General features: G+C 47.0%; 1 protein-coding gene across 1 annotated transcript; it reads right to left on the bottom strand.

The window, feature by feature from the left end:
- Positions 1-933: 933 nt before the first annotated feature.
- ZNF16 (zinc finger protein 16) lies at positions 934-21131 on the bottom strand. The gene is made up of 3 exons (XM_003281166.2): positions 21046-21131; positions 16370-16574; positions 934-3162 (listed from the first exon to the last, which is right to left on the bottom strand). Exons 2-3 carry the CDS (start codon positions 16563-16565, stop codon positions 1310-1312), a joined length of 2049 nt encoding a protein of 682 aa, XP_003281214.1. The 5' UTR covers positions 16566-16574; positions 21046-21131; the 3' UTR covers positions 934-1309.
- Between the last annotated feature and the right edge of the window lie 1081 nt (positions 21132-22212).

Raw genomic sequence — 22212 nt, 5'->3', positions numbered from 1 at the left:
CTCCAGAGGGTGTACTGTGTGTTGGGGAGTGGTAAGAAGGATGGATGCTCTGTGGCTGTGGGAACTCTGCAGCAATCACCCACCTGCACACAGCCAACCACTCCACAGTACAGAATAGTCCCTTGGTCACAAAACACACTTCAACTCCTGCAAGAACTCTTGAGTCCAGAGAGGAAACTTAGGTCACAGGGAGCATCCTAAGGCAGGGTCAGCAAACTTTCCTATCAAGGACCAGAAGTAAATACTTTGGCTTTGTGCACCATATGGAATCTATCACAACTGCTCAATTCTGTGGTGCAAAAGCTGCCACAGCTATCTGTAAACAAATGGGCATAGCTGTATTACAACAAAACTTTTATCTACTAAAACAGGTCAGAGCTAGGTTTTCCATGAAACTGTGTCCTGACACCCCCAGACCTGCTGGCCAGCAGGGAGGGGCCTCTCAGCATCTGGGCTTTCTCCTTGTTCAGGGAACAGGAGCACAGCTCTGAGAACTAAGGATGGGGGTGAGTGAGCTGGGCCCTCAAGGCAGGGCACTTACTAGGTGGAAAAAACAGCCTGGAAGCTCATGGGCATGAAAATGATGTGCATTGAGAGGGCTTCCTCTGTGGCCCAGAAACTAGAAGCTGGAACAGCCATGTGGAACTGTGCAGCAGCCCAGAACAGGATATGGGGGCCTAAGTCACAGCAGACCAGTGAGAGGAGAAAGCTGACCTCAAATTGCAGATCTGTATAAAGAAAAGTAGGGTGGCGGGGGAGCCTTGGGTTCAAGTTTTGGAACAGGAGGGACAAAGAAGGGCAGGGAATTGGTGGTGATGAGTAGGTACCACTTCTAGGGAAGACGACAGAGCAATTGGACCTGAAAAACTGTCGACTTACCTAAAATATCAATCACAGCCAGTGACAAAGAATTCACCCCACACAACTCATTAGCAATCAAAAAAACTACTATGGTTATCTCAAACCAAATGTCACTTTACTTTTTTGGTAAATTTTGATTACAATAATAAACTCTATTCATGAATATGCAGCCTCCATAATCTTCTCCCTTGTAAAAAATGTACAGTCCGTTTGCAAGCTGTAAAAACAAGCCCAAACCTAAGACATCACAAGAGGCAAGAGCAGTGGCAGTGAGAAGGGAGCCTGTAAAGGATGTTTCAAAGGAGGGAACCAGGCTATGTGGCCACTGGACGTAGGCAGTGAGCTGAGTCCAGGCTTTCAGTCTGGGAAGTGGCAGAGGCTGAGACATTGTCCAAAGAGGAGTTGGAGAGGAAACTACGCTCAGTTTCACTCCTGCCAGCCCAACAGGCTATTCTCTGGTGTGGATCAACTGGTGTTTGATCAACTTTGACCGCTGGCTGAAGGCTTTCCCACAAGCAGCACAGTCATAGGGCTTCACCCCAGTGTGAATCCTCTGGTGCTGGATGAGGACGGAACGCTGACTGAAGGCTTTCCCACACTCGCTGCATTTGTAGGGGCGCTCGCCAGTGTGGATTATCTGATGCTGAATGAGGTGTGAGCTCTGGCTGAAGCCCTTACCGCATTCAACACAGGTGTAGGGTTTTTCCCCAGTGTGAACTTTCTGGTGGTGAATGAGATTTGAGCTTCGGTTGAAGGCTTTACCACACTGGTTGCATTCATGGGGCTTCAGCCCATTATGAATCCTCTGATGCTGAATGAGGGTTGAGCTCTGGCTGAAGGTTTTTCCACATTCAGTACATTCATAGGGCTTCTCTCCAGTGTGGACTCGCTGGTGAAGGATGAGGTTGGAGCTGCGACCAAAGGTCTTCCCACACTCGTGGCACTCATACGGCTTGTCGCCTGTGTGCACGCCCTGGTGCTGAATGAGGGCTGAGCTGTGGCTGAAGGCCTTCCCACAGACACTGCATCTGTACGGCTTCTCTCCCGTGTGGATGATCTGGTGCTTTCGGAGCACTGAGCTATAACTAAAGGCTTTTCCACATACATTACACACGTGAGGCTTTTCTCCAGTGTGAATTCTCCGATGCTGAATAAGGCTGGAGCTCTGACTAAATGCTTTCCCACAGTCGCTGCATTTATAGGGTTTCTCTCCAGTGTGAACCCTGTGGTGCTTAATGAGGTTGGAGACCCGACTGAAGGGCTTGCCACAATCATTACACTCGTAAGGCTTCTCTCCAGTGTGGACCCTCTTGTGCTTCCTCAGGTGTGCACTCTGGCTGAAGGCTTTCCCACACTCGCCACACTCAAAAGGCTTCTCTCCTGTGTGAGTCCTGTGGTGTTTGATGAGGTTTGAGCTTCGCCTGAAGGCCTTTCCACACTCACTGCACACGTACGGCTTCTCCCCAGAATGGATTCTTTGATGTTGGATGAGGTTTGAGCTCCGCCTAAAAGCCTTCCCGCATTCATTGCATTCATAGGGCTTCTCACTCATGTGAGACTTTTGGTGCTTTTTAAGGCTCGAGTTCTGGCTGAAGGCTTTTCCACATTCATTACACATATAAGGCCTCTCATTGCTGTGGTGACTCTGATGCCTAGAAAAGTCTGAGTGCCCTCGGAAGGCTTTCCCACATTCGCTGCACTGGTAGGCTTTCTCACTCATATGAGGTCGATGACAGTTTTTAAGAACTGAGTTCTGGCTGAAGGTTTTCCCACAATCATCACACATAAAGGAAGCCTCCCCAGTATGGACTATTTGACACTGAATAAGGTCAGGATTTCCTTGGAAGGTTTTCCCACACTCATTACATATGAGTGGACTTTCAGCTGTGGGAACCCCCTCATGACCAGTTAGGTCCACGCTGTGCTGGAAACTCTGGCCACCCATGTCACGTGGATGTGGCCTCTCTTCTGTGGGGATTTCCTGACATGCCATCAGGTTTGGGCTCAGACTGAAGTGACTGTCAAAACCATTACAGTCCAGATCTTTCCCCCCAAAGGGGCCCCTAAGGAGCCCCATGGCCTCTGGTGTGAAGTCCCCCTCCTGGGAGAGGGACTGTGGCAGCCTCCTGCCTTCAGGGACTCCCCAGTCTCTTTCTGATACATCATCACACAGATCTCTAAGCTCAGGTACCTGGGAAACATCACCAGCATAGTTTTCTGATATTTCTGACTGTGATTCCAAATCTTCATGAATGTCTTCCTTGTGAAGAAACTCCTTGTCTTCAGTCCTGGTGTCACAATCTGAAACAATAAATAGAATATCTCTTGGAAGGCAGTGCTGCAGCAGGAGCAGGAACATAGACAGTCACAGTTGCACCCACTCACTGCGGAGGCGGCAAGGGGAGGAGGGGACCCTCTGGGGCATCAGGGAGGAGTGGGAGGAGCGCTGGGTGACAAGGCTCATGGGGCTGCAGATGAGTGAGAGCTCTTGATGGCCGCTGACCTCCCCTCCCCAGGACTCCGCATCTCAGCAAACGTTACTGCAGTCTGCCTTCTGGCTCAGACCAAAATCCTGGGTGTCCCTTGACTCCCCTCTTCCTCAACACCCACACCAAACCACTGGCAAGTCCAGTTGGTGCTACCTCGGAGTGCAGTCCAAATCCAGGTGCTTCTCACCTCTCCCACCTGTACCAGAAAAACATCTCACACCACTCCTTACACTGTTACATATTTTACCCTTTTTTCTCTCCAGGTGTGAGCCTTACCAGCCTATCTCCAGTTCTGTCAGTGCACACAAATGGCACTGAGCTTGGTCTCAGGAGTCACTAGTGTGGAGAGAGAACCCATTGTACACAGAGAAGAAACCCAGCTGGCTCGCAGGGCCTGGCAAGTTGAGTTGCATGGAGGCATCATTCAACCACTTCTATGTGGCAGGGACCTGTGTGGAACGTCAGATTCCATCCTGTTCAACAGAGGACCCTTTAGAGACTGCTGTGTCCTGTCAAAGCCACCTGTACCTCCAAAAACCCACAATTCTGACTGGTGTTTGCTGATGACTTCTGGCCTAGTAACAATGTGTGTCATCTTTCTGCAGACAGAAATGCACACAAAGCTCCATGCCTGCCAGAAAAGGCTTCAGCATCTCCCTCTCCCCTTTTCACATCTGCAGAACAAAGAAACCCTCATGTCCCTGTGTCTCTTACTCAAGTGAGGATGTTGAGAGTCTCTCATTCAAACTGACATCCCAGGCCACACTGCCACCTGGATGCTGAGCAGCCTCCCTGGCCCCCAACCTCCCCTCCTGCCCACAGCCTGGTGACATCAGACCTAGCACCATCATCTACTCAAACATCCTCTCAGTGCCTCCTGGGCCTGTGTAGCCCAGGCCCTCCTAGACCCCACCTCTACCTCTGCTCTTGCTATACTCAGCAGGGCAGATGTGTCCCCCTTTGGGTCTGCCTTGCCTGGAGCACTCTCCACATGGCCCTTGTGCTACCTGCTTCCCTTGCACAGGCCTTGCTGGAGAGCCCTTTCCTGATCATAAATGCCAGCACCCCACCTACTTTCCTTGCGCCCACCCTGGCTGTCACCCACAGCCTGGATCACTCCCTGACATAGGACTGCATCCCGCAAAGTGGAAGACCTCTGGTCTAGCTGTAGTCGGTAGTGCTGAGTGGGTGTGAAGGATGCCCCTCCAATGCCCCTCCCACCTTGCAGCATCCACCCTGCTCCCTCCCTGCCTCTCCCTGTCTGGGACTTCCAGAATCTGCCATAACAGCATTCCATTTCCACCTCCAGTGTGGAATTGTCTGTTCCCAAGGAGCTATGATGTCAATGTAGGTCCAATCCAGCCTGGCCCTCACCATGACCCTCCTGGGACTTGCCCCTCTGCCCACTGCACCCACGTGTCTCTTGGTGACACTTCATGTTAGGTCACTTGACACCTGTGGTGCAGACATGTCGTGCTGTACCGCTTTCAGCCAGAACACCCTCTTGCAGCTCCCTGCTTGCTGGAGTCTGGGATCAGGCCTCTCCTCTCCTACAGAGCTGCCCTATGTGCCAGCACACAGATGTGAGTGCCTTTCTTTACCACCCTGCTGCCCTTTGGCAGGCCTGCTGTTATACACTCTACATGGGCTGCAGGGGCTTCCCCAATGTCCCCCACAAGTTTCAGCTTTCCACGTCAGAAGCCCCAGCCCTGGATCCAGGGGGTGTCTGGGAAACATGGCATCTACATGCTGCTGGGCTCCCAGGAGCAAGGAGGAATGGGGGCTGCTGGGACAGGTGAGGTCTGGACAGAAGTCTTCAGCCCTGACAAGGATGTCCTGGGACTCGCTGTCCCCCATCCTCTGCCCCTGCCAAGACCCTGACTTGGGCAACCCTTGCCGTCTTCTGGCTGTGTGGAGAAGTGACCCAGGGAAGGATGAAGAAGGCTGTGGCAACAACACAGACAGGAGTCAGGAAGGTACTTCTGTGAAGGGTCAGAGAGGAGCTGTGTTACGTGTTATGGTGGTATGATCTCTGTCATATGGTCTTCTTGGTTGTTTTTAAAACCCTTAAAAAACACCTCAAAACCATTCTTAGCTTGCAGGACATAAAAACCAGCCCACTAGCTGGATTTGGTGACCTCTGGCCGAGATGAGATGTCACTGGTGTGGACGAGGAGATGGCGACCATGAGGAATGGGTTGTCTGGCCCGAGCCACTGTTCAGATAGATCAAAATCTTTTATTGAGACAGGAGCTAAAGGTGAATTCTGTAGAAGAGAATGGTGAGAGATCACTTTTTGGACTGACTAAATTCAATGTAATTCTTTTCTGTAATATAGGAACTGTGGGAAAAAAAATGAGTTCCTCTATAGAAAGAAAATACAAAATAAAAAATTTTATTTTCCTTTAAGAATTTCTTTTTTAAGACAGAGTTTGGCTCTTACAGCCCAGGGTTGAGTGCAATGGTGCCATCTCAGCTCACCGCAACCTCTGCCTCCTGGGTTCAAGCAATTCTCCTGCCTCAGCCTCCCGAATAGCTGGGATTACAGGGATGCGCCACCATGCCCAGCTAAATTTTGTTGTATTTTTAGTAGAGACAGGGTTTCTCCATGTTGGTCAGGCTGGTCTCGAACTCCTGACCTCAGCTGATCCACCCCCCTCGGCCTCCCAGACTGCTGGGATTACAGGCGTGAGCCATCATCCCTGGCCAAAGAAAATCTTTTTAAAAAGTCAATAAAATTTGGGCTTAAAGGTGAAGAAAAAGATTTGAAAGCAAATACTGTTGCTTGCACTGTACTCTGACACCCAATTGGAAAAAAGGACAAGGGCTCTGAACCCTTCCAGAACAAAACACACCTTTGTGAAGAGGAAACATCTTTATGATTAAAGACTTTTATGATGAGTGACCTCCAGGTTTGTGGAACAGCTTGGATAATTACCCAAGTCATAAACCATGCTTGTGTGAATGCTGAGTGTGGCTGTGATGCATCAATGGTTGCACCACGACCTCCCTCAGTGCCTCGGCTGGGCTGTGTGTTGAACAGACCCCAGAGGCACCTCACACTCAGATGGGGTGCTCCTTACTTCCTCATCTCCTACAGCAAGTTGTTTTCATTTGATTTAGAAATTTACTGAGGTGAAATTTACATAACATAAAATCATTCTAAAACGAACAGTGGCATTTAGTACATCTGTAATGTTATGCGACCACTACCTCTATTTTCAAAACATTCCCATCACTCCAAAGTAAAACCTCTTACCCATTAAGCAGTTTATCCCCATCTTCCTCTCCCTCCAGGCCCTGGCAACCACTAATCTGTATTCTTTCTCTACGAATTTCCCTATTCTGGATATTTCATACAAATGGAATTACATAGTATGTGACCTTTTGTGTCTGGCTTCTTTCACTTGGCAGGTTTTGGAGGTTCATCCGTGTGTAGCATGTACAGCGCTTCCTTTTCATGGCTAAATTATACTCATTTGTATGTAGACACCACAATTAATCATTCATCCATTGACAGACATTTGGGCTGTTTGTACCTTCTGGCTATCATGAATACTACTGCTGTGAACGTGATATACATGTACTTGTTTGAGTACGTGTCTTCAATTATTTTGAGTATATATCTAGGAGTAGTACTATGTTCAAACTTTTGAGGAACCACCAAATTGTTTTTCAGAGTAGTTGTGCCATTTTACATTCTGGCCAGTGATGTATGAGGATACCAATTTCTCCACATCCTCTTTTATCTTTTGGTTTTTTGATTATAGACATCCTAATGAATGTGAAATAGTAATCTCATTATGGTTTTGATCTGCACTTCTCTAATGACTAATGATGTTAAGCATCTTTTCTTTTGCTTGTTAGCCATTCATATGTCTTCTTTGGAGAAACATTTATTCAAGTTCTTTGCCCTTTATTTATTTATTTATGAGATGGAGTCTTGCTCTGTCACCCAGGCTGGAGTGCAGTGGCATGATCTTGGCTCACTGCAACCTCCACTTCCTGAGTACCTGGGATTACAGGTGCATGCCACTACTCCCAGCTAGGTTTTGTATTTTTAGTAGAGACAGGGTTTCACCATGTTGGCCAGGATGGTCTTGAACTCCTGACCTCAAGTGATCTGCCCTCCTCGGCCCCCCAAAGTGCTGGGAATACAGGTGTGAGCCACCATTCCCAGCCCTTTGCCCGTTTTTAAATTTGGTTGCTTGTGTTTTGTTGTTGAGAAGACTTCTTTACATATTCTACATACTACACCCTTATCAAAAATATGATTTGCAGATTTCCTCCCAATCTACAGGATGCTTTTTTCTCTTTCTTTTTTTTTTGTTTTTGAGACAGATTCTTGCTCTGTCACCCAGGCTGGAGTACACTGGTATGATCTTGGCTCACTGCAACCTCTGCCTCCTGGGTTCAAGTGAAAGCCTCCAGAGTAGCTGGAACTACAGGTGCATGCCACCATGCCCAGCTAATTTTTGTATTTTTAGTAGAGACGGGGTTTCGCCATATTGGCCAGGCTGGTCTCAAACTCCTGACATCAGGCGATCTGCCTGCCTTAGCCTCCCAAAGTGCTGGGATAACAGGCTGAGCCACCACACCCGGCTTGTTTTCACTTTCTTGATAATATATTTTGATATTCAAGTTTTAAATTTTGATGAAGTCCAATTTATTTATTTTTTTTTGTTGTTGCTCATGCTTTGGTGCCATATCTAGGAACCCATTGCCAAATCCAAGATTGGGAAGATTTACCCCTACACTTTCTTCTAAGAATTTTAGAGTTGTTAGCTCTTATATTTAGGTTGTTGATCTATTTGGAGTTAATTTTTGTATATGGCATAAGGTAGGGGTTCAACTTCACACATTTTTTGAGACAGGGTCTTGCTTTGCTGTTCAAGCTGGAGTGCAGTGGTGATCAGAGCTGACTGTAGCCTTGAGCTGTTGGGCTAAAGTGATCCTCCTGCCTCAGCACCACTGGAGTAGGCACCACCACACCTGGCTATTTTTTTGTATTTTTTTTGTAGAGACAGAGTCTTGCTATGTTGCCCAGGCTGGTCTCAAACTTCTGGCCTCAAGCTATCCTCTCACCTTGGACTCCCAAAGTCCTGGAATTACAGGCATGAGCCACCACATCCGGCCCCAACATCATTCTTTTACATTTGGATATCTACTTGTCCCAGCACCATTTGCAGAAGGGCTATCTTTTCTCATTGATTGAAAGGTCTTGGTACCCTTGTTGAAAATCCACCTGCCACATATGTGTGGGTTTATTTCTGGACTTTCAATTTGATTCCACTAGTCTGTATGTCTTTGTGCCAGTACCACATTGTTTTGATTACTGCAGCTTTGTAGCAAGTTTTGAAAGTGGCAAGTCTAAGTCCTCTGACTTTGTTATTTTTCATGACTGTTTTGGCTACCCAGGGCTCTTTGTAACTTCATATGAATTTGAGGATCATCTTTTGTTTCTGCAAAAAAAAGGCCATTGTAATTTTGACAGGAATTGCATTGAATCTGTAGAACACTCCAGGTAGTTTTGACGATTAATATTGTCTTCCAATTCATGAACACATGATGCCTTTTATTTATTTGTGATTTCTTTAATTCCTTTCCGCAATGTTTTGCAGTTTTCAGTGAACGAGTCTTAAATCTCCTTGGTCAAATTTAGTCCTAGGTTTTAATTTTTCCTATTGATGCTATTGTATATGGAATTCCTTCCTTCATTTCCTTTTCACACTGTTCATGGCTGGTATACAGAAACAACTGATTTTGTGAGTTGGTCAGTTGCTGCGACTTTGCTGGATTTGCTTATTAGCTCTAGTAGCTTTTTTGTGGGTTCTTTTGGATTTCATATACATGGAGTCACATCTTACGGAAAAAGAATTTAACTTCATTTCCCAACTGGATGTCTTTTATTTCTTTTTCTTGACTAACTGTTCTGGTTAGAACTTGCAATACAAGGCTGCATAGTGGCATGTTTGTGTTGTTCCCAACCTTAGGGGAAAAGTTTTGTTCTTCACTACTGTGTATGATGTCAGCTTGAGGGTTTTCACAAATGCCCTTTATCATGTTCAGGAGGTCCCCTTCCATTACAAGTTTTATGAATGCTTTTTTTCTTTAATTGTGAAAGTGTTAGATTTTGTCAAATGTCTTAGTTGCATAAATTGAGATGATCATAGTTTTTCTCCTTCGTTCTATTAATGTGATGAATTACAACACTAGGTTTTCTTATGTTGAACCACCCTTATATCCTGGGTTAAATCCCACTTGGTCATATGCTATTGGATTCAGTTTTCTATTTCTTTGTTGGGAGTTTTATATCTCTAGCCATATAGGGATATTGGTTTGTAATTTTCTTTTCTTGTCTTCAAGCCATATCTTCATCTGGCTTTGGAATCAGTGTAATGTTGACCTTATAGAATTAGGAAGTGTTCTCTCCTCCTTTGGAAGAGTTTGCGAAGGTTTGGTATTAATTCATTAAATTCACCTTTAAATCCATTTTGGGCCAGGCACAGTGGCTCAGTCTGTAATGCTAGCACTCTGGGAGGCTGAGGTGGGTGGATTGCCTGAGCTCAGAGTTTGAGACCAGCCTGGGAAATGTGGTCTCTACTAAAAATACAAAAGATTAGCCGGGCATAGTGGCACATGCCTATAGTCCCAGCTACTCAGGAGGCTGAGACAGGAGAATTGCTTGAACCCAGGAGGCAGAGGTCACAGTGAACTGAGATCATGCCACTGCACTCCAGCCTGAGGAACAGAGTGAGACTCCGTCTCAAAAAAATAAATAAATAAAAATAAATAAATAAATAAATAAAAACCATTGTGGTCCTGGACTTTATTTTATTGGGAGTTTTTATTACTAACTCAATCTCTGTTAGAGGTCTGTTCTGATTTTCTACCTATGCTTGAGTCAGTTTTAGGAATTTGTGTTTCTATTGATTTGTCCCTTTCATCTGGGTTATCTAATTTGTTGGTGTACAATCAGTCACAATATTCTCTTTTTATTTTTGTAAGGTCACTAGTAATGTCCCCACTTCCACTTCTGATTTTAGTTATTTGTGTCTTTTTGTTTAATCAATCTAAGTAAAGGTTTATCAACTTTATCTTTTCACAAAAGCAACGTTTGATTTTGTCAATTCCATTTTCTACTCTATTTCATTTAACTCTGTTCTAATCCTTACTTTTTTCTTCCTGCTGCAAGCTTTGGATTTTATTTGCTCTTCTTTTATAGTCCTTTAAAAACGTATACTTTAAAATCTGATTTATATCTTTCTTTCCTCCTTTGAGACAGGGTCTCACATTGCTCAGGCTGGAATGCAGTGGCATGATCTCAGCTCACTGCAGCCTCAACTTCCTAAGCTTAGGTGATCCTCCTACCTCAGCCTCCAAAGTAACTAGGACTACAGGCACAAGCAACCATGCCTAGCTAATTTTCTATATTCTTAGTAGAGACGGGGTCTCAACCGTGTTGCCCAGGCTGGTCTCGAACTCCTGGGCTTAAGCGATCCACCCACCTCAGCCTCTCAATCACACCTGGCCTCTCTCTTCCTTTTTAACAAAGGTGTTTACTGCTATAAATTTCCCTTCTGACATTGCCTTCACTGCATCCCATAAATTTTGGTATGTTGTGTTGTCATTCATTTGTGTGCAGGTATTGTCTAACTGTCTGATTTTGTCTTTGATCCATTGGTTATTTTATTTCTATACATTTGTAAACTTTCCAGTTTCCCCACTGTTACTGGTCGGAGAAGATACTTTGTGTAATTTCAATCTTTTTAAATTTATTGAGACTTGTTTTGTGGTCTAACATATGGTTTGTGTTACATGTACACTTAAGAAGAATGTGTATCTTCTTTTCTGAATGGAGTGTTTTATATACTTCTGCCTTAGCCCATTTGGGCTACTGTAACAAGATACATTAGACTGGATAATTTATAAACAACAGAAATTTATTGCTCACAGTTCTGGAGATTGGGAAGTTCAAGATCAAGGTGCCAGTGGATTCACTGCCTGATGAGAGGTTGTTCCTCCTAGGTATTGCCTTCTATGTGTATTCACATGGTAGAAGGGCAAGAAAAGAAGCTAACAATCTCCCTCAGGCCTCTTATAAGGGGATAATCCCATTCACAGGGCTCTGCTCTCACAACCTAGTCACCTCCCAAAGGCCCCACCTCTTAATAATGACACACTGTGGATTAGATTTCAAGATATGAACAGAGAGGGGAGGGGGTTGGGGGAGAGGCACAAACATTTAGACCACAGAGATGTCCATTAGGTCTAGTTGGTTTATAGCGCTATACAAATCCCCTATTTCCTTAATGACCTTCTGTCTAGATGTTCTATCCATTTTTCAAAGTGGAGTACTGAAGTCTCTATTACTATAGAGCTATTTCTCCCTTCCAATCTGTCTATGCCTGTTTCAGATAGTTTGGAGCTCTTTTTTTCTGATGTGCATCTGCTTATAATTGCCGCATCTTCTTGATGACTCTGCCCTTTTATAAATATATACTGTCCTTATTTGTCATCTATTTTGTCTAATATTGGTATAGTCACCCAAGCTTTCTTTTGGTTATTCTCTGCATGGAGTATTTTTCCACCTTTCACTTTAAACTTATTGTGTCTTTGAATCTAAAGCCTCTTGTGGCATATAGTTGGACCATGCTTTCTTACACATTCTGTCAATATTTCCCTTTTGACTGGAGACTTCACATGTAATTACTGAAAAGGAAGGACTTCTGCCATTTTATTTGTTTTTGATAAATCTTTTACCTTTTTGTTCCTCAATTCCTCTACTGCTGTATTCTTATGTATTACCTTTTTTGTAGTGTACCATTTTAATTCTTGCCTTACTTCTTGTGTTCACTTTTTTTTTTTTTTAGACAGTCTCACTCTGCCGCCCATGCTGGAGTGCAGTGGCATGGTCTCGGCTTACTGCAACCTCCACCTCCCAGGTTCAAGGGATTCTCCTGCCTCAGCCTCCCAAGTAGCTGGGACTACAGGCGGGTGCCATCGTGCCCAGCTAATTTTTTGTATTTTTAGTAGAGATGGGGTTTCACTGTGTTAGCCAGGATGGTCTCAATCTCCTGACCTCAAAGTACCGGGATTACAGGTGTGAGCCACCGAACCTGACCTCTTGTGTCTATTTTTAAGATTTTTTTTTTTTTTTTTTTTTGAGATGGAGTCTCGCTCTGTCACCTAGGCTGGAGTGCAGTGGCACGATCTAGGCTCACTGCAAGCTCCGCCTCCCGGGTTCACGCCATTCTCCTGCCTCAGCCTCCCGAGTAGCTGGGACTACAGGTGCCCGCCACCATGCCCGGCTAATTTTTTTTTATTTTTAGTAGAGACGGGGTTTTACTGTGTTAGCCAGGATGGTCTCGATCTCCTGACCTCGTGTTCTGCCTGCCTCAGCCTCCCAAAGTGCTGGGATTACAGGCATGAGCCACCGTGCCCAGCCCATTTTTAAGATTTTTTTTTTTGAGGTGGAGTTTTGCTCTGTCACCCAGGCTGGAGTGCAGTGGCACAATCTCATGCCTGTGCCTGAGTTCAACCTCTGCCTCCTGGGTTCAAGCGATTCTCCTGCCTAGCCTCCTGAGTAGCTGGGATTACAGGTGCCCACAACCACGCCTGGCTAATTTTTGTATTTTTAGTAGCGACGAGGTTTCGCCATGTTGGTCTCAAATTCCTGACCTCAGGTGATCCGCCTGCCTTGGCCTCCCAAAGTGCTGTGATTACAGGTGTGAGCCACTGCGTCAAGCCCATTTTTAAGATATTTTCTTAGTGATTACCATGATGATTGCAATGAACGTTCTAATGTCCTAAAACAATTTATACCAGTTTAACCTCAGTAACATACAAAATCTTTGCTTCTCTACAGATGTTACCCCCTTTATGTTGTTGTCATCACAGATTACATCTTTATACATAATGGGGTAAAAAACATAGACTTATAATGCAGACCTTTTATGCATTTGTCCTTTAAATCACTTAGGAAATATGTAATGGCAAAAACCACAATTAATTTTGCACCAACCTAATACAAAGTGTACTTAGAAACCAAAATACAGGGATACTAACTTTTATACTTACCTATGTTGTTACGTTTACTGGAGGTCTTTATTTTTGTATGGCTTTGAGTCCCTGTCTAGTGTTCTTTCATTTCAACCTTTAGAACTCCCTTTAAAAGCATTTCTTGTGGGGCAGTCTATTTGTAACAAGCTTCCTCAGCTTTTATCTATCTGGATATGTTTTAGTTTCTCCTTTATTTTGAAGAATAATTTTGCCAGATAACAGAATTCTTAGTTGACAGGTTTTTTTCCCCCTCTTAGCAGTTTAACTAAGCTGTCCCACTGCCTTCCAACCTCCATGGGTTCTGATGAAAAACTGGCTAGACATCTTACCCAGAACCCCTTGTTCAGGGATAGGTCTCCTCTCTTGCTGCTTTCAAGATTCCTTGTATTTCAACAATTTGATGACAAAGAGACCTGGTGTGGATCACTTTAAACAGACTGTACTCAGTTTGTTGAACTGCTTGCGTGTGTAGACATGTCTTTCATCACATTTGGGATACTCTCAGGCATTATTTCTTCAAGTATTTTTTCCATCCCCTTCTCTACTCTTTTCCTTCTTGAACATCCCTACTATGAATGTTGGTCTACTTGATGGTGTCTCATGGTCCATTAAGTTCACTTTTCTTCTTTTTTTTGAGACAGAGTCTCACTCCGTCAACTAGGCTGGAGTACAGTGGCACAATTTCGGCTCAATGCAACCTCCACCTCCCCGGTTGAAGCAATTCTCCTGCCTCAGCCTCCAGAGTAGCTGGGACTACAGGCATGCACTACCACACCCAGCTGATTTTTGTATTTTCAGTAGAGACAGGGTTTCACCATGTTGGCCAAGATGTTCTTGATCTCCTGACCTCAAGTGATCTGCTTGCCTTGGCCTCCCAAAGTGCTGGGATGACAGGCGTGAGCCACCACACCCAGCCATTAAGTTCACTTTTCTTAGATCTTTTTTCTCCTCAGACTGAATGATTTCAATTGTCCTATCTTCAAGTTTGCCGATTTTTCTGCCTGCTCAAATCTACTGCTGAAACCCTCTAGCAAAATTTCCACTTCATTTTTTAGTTCCAGACTTTCTATGTTTCTTTTACGATTTGTATTTCTTATTGATATTTTCATTTTGTTCACACATCATTTTCCGAGTTCTTTTAGTTCTCTATGGTTTCTTTTTTCTTTCTTGAGGCGGAGTCTTGCTCTGTCACCCAGGCTGGAGTGCAGTGGTGTGATCTCAGCTCACTGCATGCTCCGCCTCCCAGGTTCATGCCATTTTCCTGCCTCAGGCTCCAGAGTAGCTGGGACTACAGGCGCCCGCCACCACGCCTGGCTAATTTTTTGTATTTTTAGTAGAGATGGGGTTTCACCATGTTAGCCAGGATGGTCACGATCTCCTGACCTCATGATCTGCCTGCCTTGGCCTCCCAAAGTGCTGGGATTACAGGCGTGAGCCACCACGCCTGGCCTAGTTCTCTATGGTTTCTCTCACCTCTCTGAGCATATTTGAGGCAGCTGATTTAAAGTTTTTGTCTACTTAAGTCCAATGTCTGTGCTTTCTCCAGGACACTTCCTGTCAGTTTACTTTTTTTTTTTGAATGGGACATATTTTCTTACTTCATTATACGCTTCATGATTTTTGCTTTGTTAAAAACTGCACAACTGAATATTAAAATGTGGTATCCCCCCGGCCCAGGCTTTGCTGTTTTTGATTGTTGAAGACTAGAGTCACATGTTCATTTAGTGACTTTTCCAAACTATTTTTCCAAAGACTATTCTTTGTCGAGTACAGTCAATGAAGTCTTTTTCTTTAGCTTGTGTTCAACTAGTGTTTTGACAGAGATTTCTTTGAATATCAAGAGAAAAATAAAAACAAAACACTTCTCTCAGTCTTTGTGGATTGACTTTGTGTTGGGGTACTTTTTAAACACTGTTTACAACTCTTTCTGAGTTGACTGCCTTCAGTGAGCCTAGAGATTAGCCAGAGTTTTCGAGAAAGCTTATGGTCTTAACAGGTCTTTTCTGAGCACACATCCAGTCCTGGACATGCATGTGACTTCCTGGAGTCCCCAAAATATACAGGTGCTTTTTTTTTTTTTCAAATTTATTATTTTTTTTCTGAGACAGAGCCTTACTCCAATTGCCCAGGCTAGAGTGCAGTGGCATGATCTTAGCTCACTGCGACCCCCGCCTACCAGGTTCAAGCAATTCTTGTGCTTCAGCCTCCCAAGTAGCTGGGATTACAGGTATGTGCCACCACACCTGGCTAATTTTTGTACTTTTAGTAGAGACAGGGTTTTACCGTGTTGGCCATGCTGGTCTCAAACTCCTGGCCTCAAGCAATCTGCCCACCTCAGCCTCTCAGAGTGCTGGGATTACAGGCGAGAGTCATCACACCCAGCCTTTCTTAATTTTTTAGTAGAGATAGGGTCCTGCCATGCTATACTGCCTGGTCCTGAACTCCTGGCCTCATACAATCCTCCTGCCTTGGCCTCTCAAGGTGCGCAGATTATAGGTATGAGCCACCACACCCAGTCCAAGGGTGCTTTTGAATGCCTTTATTTCCCCACAAGAAACTCCTCAGCTTTTCTTCCTAGGCTTTAGATGGCCAACTGTATGCGTAACCATAGTACAAAGGCCTGGACCAGAGCAGAGTCCTGAGGGGAGGGGGCTGCCACTAGCCTGGTTGTTGAATTGGGAAGGGGTCAGGAGTATAGGGCAAATCAAAGGACCCTGGTGGCCATCATATCATACCTCTTTATGTCAAGTGGTGAAATCACAGTTCTGCTCAAGGTGCCAGGGGCCAGGCCAGGTCAACTTCCTTGCTGACATCCAGCCTTGGCTCCTTGAGTCAGAGTACCCCCCTCACCCTCCCCACCTGTGATGACACAGATGCCTCCTAGGGGTAAGCACAGGGTTCCTTGGACATCACTTCCCCAGAATAAGGGCACCAGTGGAGAACTGTTCTTAAAGTACCTGGCTGCTGATAGTGAGGGCAGATGGCTTCCAGCTCAGTATCACTACAGCAGGGGGTACCACAGGCTGCAGATCCGGGGTGGGTCACAGCAGGAGCATCACTCACATGGGCCTGGGCTGCAGGGGTCCAAGGGGATGGTCCTGGAGCTGAGAGCTCCATCTCTGCCTCCTCACGGCGAGTTCTGAGGCTGGGCATGACTACGACCTGAAGACCGGCAAGAACACAGGTGAGTATACAGAACACAGGTGAGTATACAGACAGGCTAGCTCTAGGGATTCACCCTCCCATCAGGCCAGGGTCTCTTCCTCCACCCTTGCAGCCCAAGTCCTGAAGAGGGCCCAGTGCTGCTAGGTCTCAGGAGCTGATGCTATGTTCCCTGATCTTGGACCCAAAAAGAGGGAGTCAGTCATGGAGACACAGACTCACAAGCCAGGGCCACAGGTACAAAGGGGCAAGATGATGACCCTAAGGAAAAGTGGGGTCACTGTGCCCAGGCCTGCCATGCTAGGAGGGCAGCCCCCACAGGGTCTGTGTCCTGCTGTGGAGCTTGTGTACTGCTGTAGGGCCTGTATCCTGCTGTGGGGCTGTGTCCTGCTGTGGGCCTGTGCCCTGCTGTGGGCCTGTGTACTGCTGCGGGGCTGTGTCCTGCTGTGGGGCTGTGTCCTGCTGTGGGCCTGTGTCCTTCCTGCTGTGGGGCTGTGTCCTGCTGTTGGGGCTGTGTCCTGCTGTTGGGCCTGTGTCTTGCTGTGCCTGTATCCTGCTGTGGGGCTGTGTCCTGCTGTGGGCCTGTACCCTGCTGTGGGCCTGTGTCCTGCTGTGGGCCTGTACCCTGCTGTGGGCCTGTGTCCTGCTGTGCCTGTGTCCTGTTGTGGGGCTGTGTCCTGCTGTGGGCCTGTGTCCTGCTGTTGGGCCTGTGTCCTGCTGTGGGGTTGTGTCCTGCTGTGTGGCTGTGTCCTGCTGTGTGGCTGTGTCCTGCTGTGCCTGTGTCCTGCTGTGGGGCTGTGTCCTGCTGTGGGGCTGTGTCCTGCTGTGGGCTGTGTCCTGCTGTGGGCTGTGTCTTGCTGTGGGCCTGTGTCTTGCTGTGGGCCTGTGTCCTGCTGTGGGCCTGTATCCTGCTGTAGGGCTGTGTCCTGCTGTGGGCCTGTGTCCTGCTGTGGGTCTGTACCCTGCTGTGGGCCATACCCTGCTGTGGGCCTGTATCCTGTTGTGGCCACTCTTCTCACTCTTTGTTGCTGACATTCACAATGCTCTGAAGCTGGGCATACCAGACCCACCTAGAGTGGGAGAACAGCAGCTCCAAAGGGTGAGCAGCCAGGGGCAGCCTGTGCTGCAGCCCCAAATATCATCATTATGTGTCAACACCTACCAATCCTAGTGGTCAATTCTGTCTGAGTTGCACCATCCTGGCAGCATCCACAGCAGGTGTTCCCATCTTTACTTGCCTGGGACGTTCTCCCACTGCACCAGCTACTCCCTCCTAGCCTCTCATTCCCCATTTCATATTGGCATCCCAGTGTGTACTTCTGCACTGCCACTAACTTCCTTGGTGATTATGTCCAGTCTTGAGGCATCAACACCCTTGTTAAGACTCACAAACTTGGGCTCGTCTCCAGTCCTAACTACTCCCTGTGAGCAGGAGAGAGGACACTCCCATGTGGAGGCATGATGGGTTCCTCACATGGACCACGTTACTGATTCCCGCTACCCCCTCACTGTGTAAATGCATCATACCCTGCCCGGGTGCCCACTGGGAGCACTGACATACCTCAGCCCTTCACTCACATTGTACTGACATTGACTCTTCTGTCCTTCATGAGCACCAGCTGAGAATGAGGGTGTGGTCAAGGGGATCTGCAAAGGTGATGAGGAAAGGTGGCAGAAGGATGGTGCAGGGAGTCAAGATGATGGTAGGTGTCACCCATAGGCTATATGGGGAAGAAAGAAGGGCTGGGTGGTGCTCCTGGACTCAGATCACTATCAAGGAGGAATGCACAACTAGTGGTCTGGGTGAAAAGGTCAGAGGACAAGTGTAGGGAAAAGCTAGAGGGAGAAGGCAAGGAGATATGAACAGAGCTCACAGGAATGGTCAGTATGGACCAATGATAAGGGGCCTTGGCTGTCAGATGAAGGTGAAGCACTGGCCACATTTCTGTGTCAGGAGAGACAAAACTAATATCTCAAGATTAACTTGGCAGGGTGCTCAGAGGAATGGTGGGAGATGAGATTCTAAGCAGGTACAGCACTAAGGTGCCTACCATGTGGCAGCAGAAATGGAGGAGATATGGGGGATGGGGGTGACAAGGCCCTCAGTGACTGCATCTGCCTGCCTTTACAGTGCAGGTGCCCAGTTTCCTCGAGGGAAACCTCTCCCCATCCAAGGGGTGCTGTAATAATCTGCAATGTTTATTTAGTTCATTTTATTAAAAAATACTTTAAATTCTCATTGTTTCTGAATAGGGGCACAGTCACCTCAAAATTTAAAAGGTAAGAAGGATTTATGGTGAAAAATTCCCCAAACATCCACTCAGTTTCCCTTGTTTCTAGTGTACCATTCCAGATTAATCTAGGTTTACACAGCAAATATATAAACATATGTTTGCCTTTTAATGACAAATTACACCCAACTATGCTATGGTTTCACACCTTATTTTTCTCACTTCATTATGTGTGGGATCTTGCTTACCAGGACACAGAATAAATGTCCCCTCCCCCCAAGGTCCATATCCTAATCTCTGGTACTTGTGCTTATGTTACACTACATACCAAAGGGACTTTGCAGAGGGAATTAAGGTTATGGACGTGAATTACCCTGGTGGACCCAATGTAATCAAGTGAGCCCTTAAAAGCCTGAGAAGGATCTGAGGGCCACGTGGAAGGACCTTGGAGAGCTAAGGGCCACTCAGGCTGGCAGCCAGCACTTCTGAGGACCAACCCCAAGAAAAACAGGTTCGGCCAACAGCCTGAACAAGCTTGGAAGTGGAGTCTCCTGGCTAAAGGCTAAGCCAGCTCTTCAGGAGTCAGACAACTGGAAGAGCCAGCCACCACCCTCCCACAGCAAGCAGCCACAGGATGCACCCTGGCCGATCCCTCAGCACCTTCCCCCTTGGGGGAGAACTGGCTGAAACTCTCCTCCCTTCCCAGAGTACCTCCTCCACATGCAGAGCGACTCCACTACTGACTGGGCCTCCCAGGCAGGACATCTGAGGCGGAGCGAAACCCCCCTTCTCCCCCAGCTCTGCTCTGTGCATCTCCAACTTCACATCGAACACCAGGAACCGCGAACCCACCCTGTCTCCCACGCGCCGGGAACCGCCCCATCGCACTGCTGCCCGGTGTAGGGAAAAGAAAGAGAGATCAGACTGTTACTGTGTCTGTGTAGAAAGGGAAGACATAAGAAATTCCATTTTGACCTGTACCTTGAACAACTGCTTTGCTGAGATGCTGTTAATTTGTAACTTTGCCCCAGCCACTTTGCCACAACTTTGAGCTCACAAAAACATGTGTTGTATGGAATCAATGTTTAAGGGATCTAGGGCTGTGCAGGATGTGTCTTGTTAATAAAATGTTTACAAGCAGTATACTTGGTAAAAGGCATCGCCATTCTCTAGTTTCAATAAACCAGGGGCACAATGCACTGCAATAAGCCGCAGGGACCTCTGCCTTGGAAAGCGGGGTATTGTCCAAGGTTTCTCCCCATGTGATAGTCTGAAACATGGCCTTGTAGGATGAGAAAGACCTGACCATCCCCCAGCCCGACACCCGTAAACAGTCTGTGCTGAGGTGGATTAGTAAAAGAGGAAAGCCTCTTGCAGTTGAGACAGAGGAAGGTCACTGTCTCCTGCCTGCCCCTGGGAACTGAATGTCTCGGTATAAAACCCGGTTGTACATTTGTTCAACTCTGAGATAGGAGGAAAAACCGCCCTATGGTGGGAGGTGAGACATGTCTGCAGCAATGCTGCCTTGTTATTCTTTACTCCACCGAGATGTTTGGGCGGAGAGAAACATAAATCTGGCCTACGTGCACATCCAGGCAGAGCACCTCCCCTTAAACATGACACAGATTCTTTTGCTCACCTGTTTTTTTTGCTGACCTTCTCCCTATTATCACCCTGCTCTCCTACCACAATCCTCTTGCTGAGATAATGAAAATAATAATCAATAAAAACTGAGGGAACTCAGAGACCGGTGCTCGTGCCGGTCCTTGGTATGTTGAATGCCGGTCTCCTGGGCCCACTGTTGTTTCTCTGTACTTTGTCTCTGTGTCTTATTTCTTTTCTCAGTCTCTCATCCCACCTGACGAGATATCCTACAGGTGTGGAGGGGCAGGCCACCCCTTCACTCCGTCGCTCCGCCTGAGCTCGAATGGTGGCATCGACACGCGGGAATGCCACCAGCCTGCAGGCGGAGTCCTGGCTCGGCCCCTCGCCGTGACCTTACCCCGGGCTTTCCCAGGAGACCCCCTCCCGGAGGCAGCCCCCAGAGGCTCTGACCTCCAGCCCCCACCTCGTCTCCCGCCGGCGCTCCCACAACCCCCAGCGCGGCTCCGTCCCCGCCGGGGTCCCCATCTCTCTGCCCGCCCCGCCTGAGCCCTGAGATGCCCCTGGGCCCCCCAACCACAGGGGCATCAGGGACAACGGGACACGGGGTCTGAGGCGTGGAGCTTCGCGGAACTAACCTCAACCGGTCGCGCTTGGAAGGGAGGGAGCACCGCGGCACGAAGGCTTCTCAGCCAACGCCGGCTGACCCCCGGAAGTCCCGCCCCGAATTCCGGGCCGCCGCTCGTTCTGTCTGGGACAGCGTAGCCTCTCTAGACGGCGGGAGGCCGGGGCGACTCTGTGGTTCAGCCCCAGACGTGGTCCCGGTAACCCTGAGGCCAGAGACCCTTCTGTTCCCCGTTTTTCAGAGTAGACCCCTGCACTGAACAAGGCAGCAACTGAAGAAAAGGGGACACTATTAGAAATGCAGAGATAATGAGACATACTGTTGTAGTGGGAGATTTTAATACACAGGCCCCCGGAATCGGAACAGATTGTAGTTTGATAAAAACCTAAGGATACGTTTTTTGGAAGAACTGAATCATTCAATCAGTAAGTGATTAGATAGATAGATGGAAGAATTCAAATTCCTTCAGTAGATAATATGTTTTCGTGAGATTGCGCATGGATCATTTGTAATACAGAAATGAATTGTACACTTGGACGTAAAGAATACAAATAAGGCTGGGTGCGGTGGCCCACGCCTGTAATTCCAGCACTTGGGAGGCCGAGGTGGGCGGATAGCTTGAGGCCAGGCGTTTGAGACCAGCCTGGGCAATATAGGGAGACTCCATCTCTACAAAAAATACAAAAGTTAGCCAGGTGTGATGGCGTGTGACTGTAGTCCCAGCTACTCAGGAGGCTGAGGTGGGCGGATTGCTCGAGCCGGGGAATGTGCGGCTGCAGTGAGCCAGGATCACACCATTGCACCGATGGGAGAGTGAGACTCTGTTTCAAAAAAAAGAAACAAACAACAACCACCAAAAAAACCCCACAAATATTTTAATGTTCATTTTGCAGGCAGATTAAACTATCAAAATCAGGAATACATAATAAAAAATACGTGACAAATTCTACTGGAATTTAAGAAACACTGTCTAGATAACCCCCTTTTATTTTTTTGAAGTTCAGGCTGAGGTGCTCTCAGTTGGAGATGAGGAACTTATTGGAAGCTGGAGTAAAGGTCACTCTTGCTATGCTTTAGCAAAAAGATTGGCGGCATTTTGGCCATGCCCTAGAGATCTATGGAACTTTGAGCTAGAGAGAGATGATTTAGGGCATCTGGTAGAAGAAATTTCTAAGCAGCA

Source organism: Nomascus leucogenys, chromosome 23 (assembly GCF_006542625.1).
Source record: "Nomascus leucogenys isolate Asia chromosome 23, Asia_NLE_v1, whole genome shotgun sequence".
Classification (NCBI taxonomy): domain Eukaryota; kingdom Metazoa; phylum Chordata; class Mammalia; order Primates; family Hylobatidae; genus Nomascus; species Nomascus leucogenys.
The sequence above is the reverse complement of the archived record's forward strand: the minus strand, read 5'-3'. Positions and strand labels throughout refer to the sequence as shown.